Source organism: Aythya ferina (assembly GCF_964211825.1).
Source record: "Aythya ferina genome assembly, chromosome: 1".
NCBI classification, from domain to species: domain Eukaryota; kingdom Metazoa; phylum Chordata; class Aves; order Anseriformes; family Anatidae; genus Aythya; species Aythya ferina.
The window spans coordinates 27,916,848-27,928,836 of record NC_140296.1 but is presented as its reverse complement, the minus strand read 5'-3'; the positions used below and the strand labels follow the sequence as shown (position 1 = coordinate 27,928,836).

Here is an 11,989-nt window from a genome sequence, read left to right as displayed (position 1 = left end):
AGGGCAGTGGGCTTTTGTGTGCATCTTTGGCTGGTGGGTTCATGGCTGGGGGAGCAGCTCCCTGGTGCTCGTCTCATGTCCCCACACCTAAGTGACCCCACAGAACATCTCAGGAGTGCACCACCCACCTCCTGGGTTCTCTTCCAGGCACAGACCCACAGACCTGGTGCACTCATCAGGGATGGTGGAGGACTGGCGCGGGCAGACACAAACTGAGCCAGGAGTTGGGACATGGCTATGGCTTCATATACATGGATGGAACGGACCAATCCTGGATTTTAATGCCAGAAACCGGTCTTTACAATCACCTGGCATTTTTAGCATCCAATCCAAGAACCTCACAGAACAGCATTTATAACCTACTCCAACCAGATTTGACTGGGGGACAGCAGGTGAGGAGATAGCTACACCACCTCTGCATACTTATTCCCACATGTTGCACAGTTGCCATCTCCTCTCTCACAGACATCTGTGATTCAGCTCCCATCACAAGCACTTTCTACCAGCTGAGCATCTGACACCCTCCAGCAGTTTTATCCTACTGCTCTTCTGTGCACTAAGGACTAATGTGTCTGTAACAGGCTGGAAAATGAGCAGTCTGTGCTACCAGTGTGCATGGCCTGGGTGAATACTGTTGCCATCCTGGAAGACCAGGGGCACACCAATGTCCTTGCCTAGAGTGCTGCAGTTTACCTGGGAAGGAAACAGGCAGACATAAGAGACACAGATAGGTCTGGATGTCAGGGTAGGACAGCAACCACAATATAAACCTAAGCTCTGGACTAGGATCCACAGAGTCAAAGAGTTACAGCAGGGCTGAGGCTGTCAGGGAGCTCTGGAGGCCCCGTCCCCAAGCCCTGCTCCAGCAGGGCCCCAGCGCAGGGTGCCCAGGGCCCCGTGCAGGCGCCTTGTGCCGCTGCCAGGAGGAGCCCCCACAGCCTCTCTGGGCAGCCTGGGCCAGTGCTCAGCCGCCCGCCCAGCACAGAAGTGCTGCCTGGTGCTCAGAGGGAGCCTCCTGCCTGCCCCTTGGTGCCCATTGCCCCTGGCCTGGTATCCATCTTCAAAAATCTTACAGGAGACAGTGTCAAAGGCCTGAAGGCCTGAAGGCCTGTCTGACAGCAGGAACACATCTCTCAGAGGGCTGACCCTGGGTTTTGGGACACTACACAGGGCAGTGACCACAGTGAGGCCATGGCCAGGAAAACCCAAAGAGACAACAGCTCCAGCCAGGATAACTCTCCTCATAACGTGCCTACTTGCTGCCGAACAGCAAACAGTGAGAAATATATGCAATGTTTGGCTGCTGAAATGATTTGCATTTTATGTAGTGGTGCTGGGCCACTCTGTTGAGTGCTGGCATGTGAAAGTATCAGTTCACAACCTCAAGTACAGAGACAATAGCTGGTGCAGCACACATTGCCATTGGTGCATATTTTTAGACTGTTGTAGGCGTTTGCAGCCATTTTGAAGTGCCTTGATAATTTTGCAGATTTTTTTTTTTTTTTTTTTTTTTTTTTTCCAGCAGGAATTAAGATTGCTTCCTGAGGGGTCATATAATGAACAGTGTGCAAAAAAATAACCAAAAGACTCCGTTTTCCTCTCAGGTCAGGGCAGGCCTTTGGGGCCTACTGCAATGCTGAGGCTGCACAGCCATGGCTTCTGCTTGTTTCTCTGAAGGGCTTTGAGATGTCAGACACAGCGTTTTGTGTGACTCTGCCCATTTTACCATGCTCTCAAGCATCCTCCCTTCGCTCACAGATGGTCACATCCAGAAGCTTTCTTGGGGCCAGGGACATGTTTGAAAGAGAGACTTGGGCTATTGGGCAAGGGAAGACTCCAATACACAAGAGGCATTTGCCTTTAAGGATGTGACCTTAAAGGTAAGAGCAACCTTAATTCTCTTTCAACCAAGTTCTGCAGCTGGCAGCAGTTTGGTGCTGAGCACCAGCCAACCAGCCCCTTCCAAGGCGCTAGAAGTTTTCTAGCACTTAAAAATCCATCAGAGAAATCCTGCAGATTTGTTAAGTCATTGCACTGTGAAAATCCTCCCATGCCAGAGGGACATCTGAACCAAAAGGGACATCCAACGTCACAACCAGCTCCATGGTTTGTCCACAAAAAGAAAAGGCAGCAGCGTGACCCTGGTGACAATAAACACTCATCATTTGGATGATTAAGTCCTAACCAACCCCCCCAACGTTTGTGTTTCTGTGCTGGATGCCATCAGTAATTCTGTCCCCCCCTCACTGATTAGTTATTGTTCATAATGAGAATCCACTTTGCCAGTTTACCTCACCAGGCAGCCTCACCGTATTCATCATCACAGCATCCAAATATCCACCACTGCAATTGCAATCAAAGTGAGAGATGATCCGTGATATGGTTTTTCTCTCATTCCCCAGAGCTGGCCAGAAGGAAACAGCAGTGAGAGACAAAATGACCCTCTTGCTTTTAAACATGCCAGGCACAGCCTTCGGGGAGCTGGAAAAAACAGACCTCTTGTATTGAACTGTAAATTGTTGGTGCGGGATTATGTTGGGCTATTTACATTTTACTGCATTGGCCCAGCATAGGCCTTTTTTTTTTTTTAATTTTAATAAAGGAGTTGGCTTCTGAATGTTATCAGCCAAGCTCTTGAGGATTTGAAAAGCATGCCCAACCAGTCTACAAAAAGGAAGAGCTGCAGAGGTGGAAGCCGTACCCCAACAGGCTTGCAAGGAGCAAGGCTGGAAGCTGGCTACATATCCTGGCTACTGCGGGTAGCTGTTGTAGTTGTTAAAGAGCTCGTAGATACTCTGCCCAAAGCATGGTGAGAAGGCAAGTACTTACAAGTACTTATTGAGGGGGAAGGTCCAGATGGCAAGATACTACATCAGCAATAACACTGCACCAGTAGTCCACGTGCCACGTAGCTGTCCTATGACACAGTTGAAAATATAGCATAGCTCAGATTTTACTACATTTTATGGGTTTTCTCAAATACCTAAGAGTAACTTTGGGCCCAGATAAAGAGAGATTCTAGCAGGGCTTAGGCATGGCCTAAAAACAGCACTATTTTTTCTCAGTATTATTTTCATCCTTAAGGAGAGCTTTAAAAGTATTTCAGGAACATTGAGTGTTTCCAGTGAATGTGCAGGTGGATGCCCTGAAGCTCTCAGGCAGGCATCCTCCAGGCCTGGCCATGCCATGGGGAGATGATGCCAGCTTAGAAAGACCAGGGCAGCAACTCATTCAAAAAGGGCACAGCCATGCAAACGCTTTCTGAAGCAAAGTGGGTGGTCACCCATAAAGATATTTCTTCAGTGTGCCCGTGAGTGTTGAAGAAGGCCTGCGGTGCTCATCGTGGCAGTGAAGCCATGAAGAGACTTGGAGAGAAGCTGGTAAATGCTGGTGGATGTTCATGACCTCTTCCCAGCTCTCAGCTTGTAGGTGCAGGGACAAGCAAGATCTTCTGTGGTGAAAGGTGTAGCCCTGGAGGATGTGTGATCCCAGCACGGTGCCTGCGGTCCTCAGCACAGGGCCAGCAGTGGTGGGAAGAGGACATCTGATGTGGACACAGAAACGGGATGTCCATGTGCGGCTTTGTGGCTGAAATGCCTTCTCCAGCTTTCTGTGGCCATGGGAAATGCTGGTTCCTGTAGCCAAGCCAAGGTTTTTCTGTAGGAAAACCACCCACCAATTCCTTGCTAATTGCTTTTTGTGGTAAATTCAGTGGGGGCTGAATGCCACTAACAAGGATAGCTGCTCTGCAATTAATTATCTTTGGAAGGAACTGGGATTCAGCCAAATACCAATGAAGTCAGAGGGAAATGGGAGCTGCACCACGCACAAAGCAGTGAAAGAGTTTCACCTGCAGTCTAAGAGCTGTAGCGTTCCCTTCACAAAACCAGGTGGATACATCTTTCTGCAGTTCTTTGCAGCCACTTGTCACACCAGAGCTAGCCATTCCTTCTCCAAGTGGTGTCACTAGCATCCTGTGCCAATATTTTAAAAGAGAAACTTACCTAAGATGAAAGACTAGCAGAAGATGGAAGGAAACATTACCAGCCAAAGAGAATGGCTCATCCAGCACATGGGTATTGACTATTTGGATAAACAGCCCAGAGGTCTTGCCTAGGTCTCCTTTGTATTTCAAGAAAGCTCAGCCAGCCTTCTCTTTTCCAAAGCATCCCGCCTCATTAGAAACACCTTCTTTTAAGAAATCATTTGTGTGGAATTGCTTTCAAAGCACAGGAGAGGGTAAGGCAGGCAACCTTTCTCTGGGCTAATAGATGAGAGCTGTAAACATCAGACAAGGGAAATGTATGATCACCCCAATAAAAAGCACTCTCACAGTCACTGCTGAGTTACTGGGAGATAAGCAGTTGTCTTTGTTCCCCGTGACTCTCGGCTGCTATTAGCCAAATGAAATAATTACAATTATTCAGACCAGGCAGTTTAAGATTCCTTCCCATGCTCCTGCTCCACTGCCTCACTGATCTTTGTGTCGAGGATTTACAGGTCTGAAATTTGTGAAGAGACCCTGCAAACACGCTCAGGGTTTGGCACAGTAAGAGCGCACGGGATTTACTGCACATCCTGCCTAAATCTTACCTGCAGAGGGACCATGGCCATTTCTTCCAGTTTCTAGGAAGAAAAAACCCTACCAAATCTGACTTACATCAGCCCCAGTCACACCTCGGGTACTACACCTGAGTCCTGCTGATCTGACCAGGCACATCCCAAACTTCAGAGACTGCAAGGAGGTTTTTTCTCTCTGTCAGCAAGGCAGGAGAGGGGTTTGTTTGTTGTTGTTTGTTGTTGTTTTTTTTTTTTTTTGGTTGGGCTGTTGGTTTTTGCTTTCTTTTTGCCAAACTGGGGGATTCATTACAAAAACACCGTGGCCATTTGCAGCACCAAACACGCACATATGCAGCACAGGAGATCGAACGAGGACAGTGTTGCTGATAGGTGCAGTCGTTCTCATTACACCTGCTGCCATCTCTCACGAGTGTTTTAATTCCTAAAGAAGTAAGTGGAAGGGCAGCACTCACAGCCAGCGCTGTCATTAGCGCGGACGGGTAAATGTAACACTCGGGTATTGCAAATGCTCTGGCAGAACTTTTCATCTGCTCCTTTCATTACCCTTCAGGTTTATTAGAGGCCTTTCCGGCGTGTCTCTTTTCTGACTTATTCATCCAAGAATGACACCGAAAATGCTTCAAGAGCCGGTGAGGATGGAGAGGGAAAGAAGCTGTTGGAGAAGGAATGATCCGTGCCTGAATCAGAGAGTAATGCTTTGTCTGCTGGTGAGCTGTTCAGTTTGTTCATGTGCTTTTACGAAGCTAAGTGAGCTCTTTTAAAGTCCCCTTTTTAATTATTTTATTTATTTATTTATTTTAAACAAACTAGCCAAGCAGGGCTGTAGCACAAAACGTCTGCTGCCTGCTGGGGCAGGCACTGCTCAGGCCACTCAGCCCCTGCCGTGGCTCAGCCTCATGCAAAACACGACCAACACTTTCCTCGTGGAAAAGGTTTGATGTCTTATTGCTGTGAAGCCTCTTTATCTCAGGGCTTTCTCTCATTACTTTGATGATTGCTCAAGAGCAAGCCCACGTTTCTACTGCCTTATATTTATCTGAATTGCTTAGCACAAATGCTGCTGGTGTAGACTTTCTTACTGCAACTTGACCTTGACCAGGGTGGCGTTGGCCAGGTCACCTTTACAGCCAAAACCTGCCTCCCTGCTAGGCATGAGGAAAGCAGCACAGCACCCAGAAGCCTTCCTTCCCTACCACTGCTTCATCCCTCAGATGGAGAAGGCTCAACCTCCGTTTTCTACAAGCAGAACAACCAAACGACAGCCTCTGAGCAAGTTACTTGTGGCACGAATATATTGGCAGCTGTACGTTTTTTTTGTTTTGTTTTGTTTTGTTTTTTTTTTTAATCCTCCTGCCATACAGAGAGGATAAAATTCCTGACACAAACGGCAACTCTGCAGCAGGTACCTGCCATAATTACAGTAATTATGTTGTCTCCTATGAATCGGTGACAGTATGGGCTTAATGAGCCGCTTCCTGTTCGGCAGGTTGCTCCCAGCCCCTCGGATTTGCAACTGCAATGCAGAGCTGTCTCCGAATAACGTTAACCCTTGCGAGGGATGTGAGCACGCTGGGGATGTGCCCCGTGCATGGCCAAGTCTCCCTCCCTGCCAGGAAAGCCTCCACAACCGCACCAACCTTCCCTGCAAACCCCAAATCCCCTGCCCTTCGTGCTGGAGGTGCTCAGCCCTACAAACCACCCCACTGACACGCCGGGAATTGAGGAGGATCGCGCCGTGTCCCTCAAGGGACCTCATTAAATCCACAGGCTTGAGCGTGATGAAGGTGTAGGGAGGAGCGGACTCCTCATCAGATGCAATTAAAATCTGCTGTATTATTAACATAATAAGGGAACGGTGCCGGAGGAGGTCTCAACAGGAGAGCAGGACTCCTCGTGCCTGCTGGTAGCCCGATGGGGACAGGGCATGGCAATGCATTCCCCCAAAGAGCCTAAAAATATAACAGAAGTAGATCGAGAAATGTGAATTTTAAAGCAACTTGCTTTAAGAGAAGCTGAAACCAACCATCCTATAACCAAAGGAGGCTTGGGTGATGCTCTCAACTGTGCGTATCCAGCCCCTGTCCCATGTCCCACACTCTGTTCGGGGTAAAAAAGAGATGACGGTGAAGGACAAGTAGTTTGGTGGACTTCTTTCAAACCCAGCCCATCTCTTTGCTTTTTAGAGAATTCATCTGTAAGTGTCTGGAGGCCTCAAATGTTCAGATTTATGCCTACATTTGTGTGATAACTCCCATGAGAGGTGCAGCTGAGGAGCGTTGAGCACGTGCCTCCAACTCAAAAGGACTGACAGCAGGATCGACAGTCAGCCACTGACTGATTTCAAAAGGATTTACATTTGGGCTTGGTGTGACTTCTCCCAGATTATGATTCTGCGTAAAACAGAAGCCAACCAAACAAGAAGTCTTGCACCCTCGGGTACCTGGGGAGCTCAAATTTCTGCCTGAAGGCGTGGGTTGGTGCTGAGCACACAGCCAGGGACAGGACACTCAGCCTTCCTGCAGCTCTGCTCCTCTCCTTACATTGCAGCTTGTCAAAGGGAAAAAAAAGAAAAGAAAGCTAACAATAATTTTAGCAGACAGCACATGCGGAGCTGTCAAATAATACAACCAAGGTAGCAATTCAGAGCTCCGTGCAAATAAATGCTTGCCTGAAATCCTCTGTTCCCCAGCTAGATAATGTCAAGTCAACCCAAAAATTTAGGCACGCTGTATTCTTTGACTTAAGCTGCCCCCTTTGCATCTTCCTTCCCCTCGTGGCTAATGAGTCAACGAGCACTGACTGAGCTGGATTTTCAGATGCTTTGCAGATGAAGGGGATTCTCCGCCTCGGGCCGAGCCTGCAGTGACATCTCGTGGTCCCCTGCGATGTGGGGTGCTGGCTCCAGGTGGCACAGCCCCAGCCAGGGCCACGCAGCCACCTGGGCTGCTGCACTCACTGCTAATAACCAGCACACATCTCCCAGGGGAGTTTCCTTAGCCTGGGGCAACTGAATGCCCAGGCAAGGAAACAAAACGCACACCTCCTCATGCCAAATCCTTTCCCCTTTACCTGGGGAAACTCCAGAAATGATCCTTTTGTGCATGAACAGCTCGTGAAAATCAGATCATTGCTCAGAGAGCCTGCAGCTGGGCTGTGCTTGCCTGCAAAGCCCCGGTGCTTTTAACTCGAGACAAGCAGAGGAATCATCTCCCTCCTCCTGCCTTTGTACCTGTCTGGGACTCGCATACAAGCAGGAGGCTTTGCCCTTCACCTCTTTTGTTGTGGCTCTCAGATGGTTTCCACTGAAAACCAGCATGCTTGGGGGTGGTGTCTTAGTAGAGGAAATTAAACCGGACATCTCAGCGTTATCTCATTTACCATCCCGCACTCCACCGTATTATTTCGCCGCCTACTCATTTGTTTTCCTCACGCACGAGCCCATTCAGAGAGAATCCCATCTCTCTAAGACTGTTTAGTCATGCAGAGGATGCGATCAGCCTGCACAGAACTGAGATCACACCAAGGGAATCGCTTCTTTTCCCTGAACTCAGGGCACCAACATTGTTATGCAAAACAATAGCAAGAGGAGGAAAATGGTTGGAAACCATCACTGAAACACTACGGATCTGCTGCACTAAGAATCCCATGGAAACCAAAGCAACAGCAACTTATCCTCTAAGTGTCTTCTGTGTTAATAAATATATCTATAAATATATACAGGCAAAGACTCACTACTTTTTCCAAGGCAAAATAACTAGACGGCAGCAAAGATTTAGAGAAAATAATGTCACCCCTGCAGCACGGCTGTGACATTCCTGTGTGTTGGTTTATCATCAGATAAATCAACGTTTAGGCTCAGATCTGCAGCACCTGAGTCACGCCAAGGGAATGTGCAGAATTTAGACACTGAAGACAACAATTGGGATTTGAAAAGCCTCTCCGTGCTCCCCAATCCATCAGAATGTTTAATCCTGGGAAAAGGGAGGTGTGTGGTGTATGAACGAGCAGCCAGGGCACTGAGCTTACCTGCTTACGGCTTACCTGCTTACGTTTCTTATTCTCAGGTCCTTATGTTCGCACATTTTCTAGACTTCTCCTAAGTCTCGTTGCTCTTTTCTGAACTGTCTACAACACTTCCTAACAAGCGTGGCATACAAAACCAGAGCTGCAGCTCCAGCTGATCCCTCACCAGAGCCGAACAGTTGTTTTATGTCATGTAGGTGACAACCTTTACGCACCTCTGTGTATGTGTCCACTTTACAGCACCACAGCGCTGCTAGAACGGGTCACAAAACAAGCACAAGACAACCACTTGACCTTTTCTCCTGCCAGGCTGACCTTTAATTCCTCTCTGTCCTCTCTGCAACATTTGTCAGTCCTGTCCGATTTCTCAGGATGATTTGGGATTCTAATTCCACCCTTCAGCATGCTTACAACCTTACCTGCCTCAATGCACGGAGTAATTGTCTTTTTTTCTGCTTACTCTGCCTGAACTAGATCTCAAAGCAGTCACTCTAATCAGCCACAAAATCTCTTACCCGTCACCATAATTTTGGATGTGTGTATAACGTGATTTTTGGCTTAAACTATCTTTCAGACGTGTTGCATTAATAAGCAGAAGACTAATCGAGCCAGCAGACTGGTCTGAAGTTCCAGAAAGCGGTGATCAAGTCAACAATATAATCAAGTAAGCCTTGGTTCTGCTGCAGTCTATCACTTTATTTTTGGTGCACCCCTCCAAAACCCAACAACAACAAAAACCAAGACACGCAAAAAAAAAAACCACCGATTTTTTACTGTAAGCACTGGTAAGAAAACACAACGTAGTGAACCAGTAGACCACCTTCCCTACAAGGCCATCTGTAGGCACCTGTGGCATGTTTGAAAAGTGCACGCTGTGAAAGTAATCTCTGCATATAAAGACATTTTACAGTTTTAAAACAGATTCGTAATTATATTTAAGGCAATGCTGTTGATGTTTTCCGAGGACAGCTCAAACATAATATTAAGAGGAAGAGAGAACAGGAAGACCTGCCTGATGCTTTAGGAAGAGCCTTCTTCCTGACTTGTAAAACAAAAACCATTAAGAGGAGCAGGATTTGAACCCCCACGGGAAACAGTCCTATATGTAAGTCAGTGAAATTAAATGCTTACTTCACATTGCTCAGCACAATAATTTCTGTTCTTTTACCTCTTAAACCAGATCATAAAACTCTGGTCTGCTTGCTTCAGAGTCCCACAGTCCAGCAGCACAGCACCACGGGACCAGATTCAGCGCACTGAAGCAGTCGATTGCCCTGACTGATCCCAAAAGGTGTTAAGGGTAAAATGTGACATTCAGAGTTACAAAGTTACTGCCAGCTTTGGTAAAGAGGTTAAAGTGAAAAACATTTGTTCAGCACCTTCATTTCTTATTAAACGAGAGAAAAGATGAAAATTAAAACCAATTCAAAACATGAAAACCCATTTGCATTCAAATTCAAGCTATTGCAGATCTTTTTAGCTCAAGCCCTTCTGTCATCAGAAACAGTAAATTACACTGCAGCTAAGTAGAAGTCCTGCATTTTAAGGCTGCTTTTCCACCACGTCCCATTTAACCTTTTGACTCCATTTTAATCAACACACAAACTGGTCTTAACATGCAACAAACTTGCTCCATCCAGCCATGCTGGAGTCACACCGACATCAGACCTAGTCCTGCTTTCAGTCACTCCATGGTAAATACCCCCTTCACATAAATTCTTCACCCAGTCCGAGGGAAGAACAAGCCAACTGTCCAATTGTCCAGGACGTCAAGGGATTCTGCAAGGTATCCACAGGAAACTGCTGTGCTAACTTGGACCAGGAATTGCATTAAGAACGGAATATTCCTAGTGACTTTAAGGAGTTTGTCCCAAACAGGAATATCTGTAAACGCAGTCAGTGAAACACTGAAGCATTTTTGGTCCAATAAGATGCACACGAATCCTAAGTATAAAGTGCTCTCACAGTAGCGTGACTAGTTAGGATTCTGCTTAAAAATACAGCTTCCAACCACAGAGCTCCTTATGCCACGGATATTTTCACTTGGACAGAGAAATTAGTACTTGGAAGCTCTGAAAAATATTTTTGCTTCACGTACTCTTGAAAGAATAAAGTTAAAAACAGTGAAAAGTATGAAATTTGGTGCCCAGCAAGCAGTCCAGAAGAGAGAAACTCCATTAAACTCTGAAATTTTACATTATTTCAGTATTTGCTGTGTGCAAAGGAGCCAGTTCACTACAGAGCCCCAGATTCTTTCAGTGACTGGACGTAACTGGTGGCCTGAAGGAATCCACAACCCATACAACTCAACACCAGACTGAGTTGCAGTCGTTTTGTGAGCTGAAGTAACAACTTTGCTCATAACCCTGAAGATCTTGATGGCATAACTCAGCTCCTCTCGTCACTGGGATGTTTCCTGCAGCACTAAGAACACAGTGCTTCAGATGTACTGCTCTTCATCTCTGCCGTTCATGAGCAGCGACCACTTGTCCCCTTCCTCCTCAAAAAAGCCATTATGTCTGGGCAGCTTGTCTGAAGTCAAAGAAGAGAGAGAGACTTGACTGATCTGATCCCAGGGAGCGGGTCTGGATGAATCCCTCCTCCTATCATCCATCCCGATGTGAACACTGATTTGGGAAGGAGTCAGTGGCTTCATGCGGCCTTGAGCTTGTGCCTCGTAACTTTCTGTGTCTGGCTTCTTATAACTAAGAAGAGAGAGAGAAAAGACATTTAATATCAAAAGGTCAATGTGTGGAAGTGACTTTGGCATTACAGTAAGTCAGAAACTTCCCATAACCTGATTGCTATCTGCACTTCAGACAAAATATTAATGGCTAAGAGTGGTGATCACATGGCATTATGACAGTTCAAACAGTAAACAAGAAGGTCTCTCAAAATGAGGGTTTTATTCCAGACTGTGATCTCACTGAGCATTCACAGGATCAGAATCATGATGCAGTAACAGATTTCCTACATTAGTTGACACTGCACTGTACACTACAAAAAGCCCAAGCCACAGTAGAAATATTTGACGGTTTGGACTAATTTCAGAAACTCTAAAAATTTTGATTTTAAAAAGATGCGTGTTCACAAAGCTCTTCAAACTAGGTCCATTGCAACTGCACCCAAAAAATGTAGAATAAAATTTAATAGAATTTGAAAAATCTTGTTACATTTCAAACAGTCACTCACTTCTAATAAAAGAAAAGCAGGATGCTTTCACCAGCTGCAAGGGCCAAAAGAATAAACATACTTTGCTTCTTTTTCTCCTTGGCTAAATTAAAAAGACTAAGTAATAAAAGCAGGTGCAAGTCTTTCAAAAATCATTTACTGCTACTTTATGGAGAACTCTCATTTGAATTATTTGTTCGGTTGATATCCACAG

General features: G+C 46.3%; 1 protein-coding gene across 10 annotated transcripts in view; it reads right to left on the bottom strand.

The window, feature by feature from the left end:
* Positions 1-9,279: 9,279 nt before the first annotated feature.
* Positions 9,280-11,989, bottom strand: part of ATP7B (ATPase copper transporting beta) — a 44,846-nt gene continuing 42,136 nt past the window's right edge. For all 10 annotated transcript variants that reach the window (XM_084528577.1, XM_084528575.1, XM_084528576.1 and 7 more), the window contains one exon: positions 9,280-11,309. In XM_084528577.1, the coding sequence (XP_084384703.1) occupies positions 11,045-11,309 (265 nt within the window). In that variant the 3' untranslated portion in view covers positions 9,280-11,044. The remainder of the gene's footprint in view (positions 11,310-11,989) is intronic.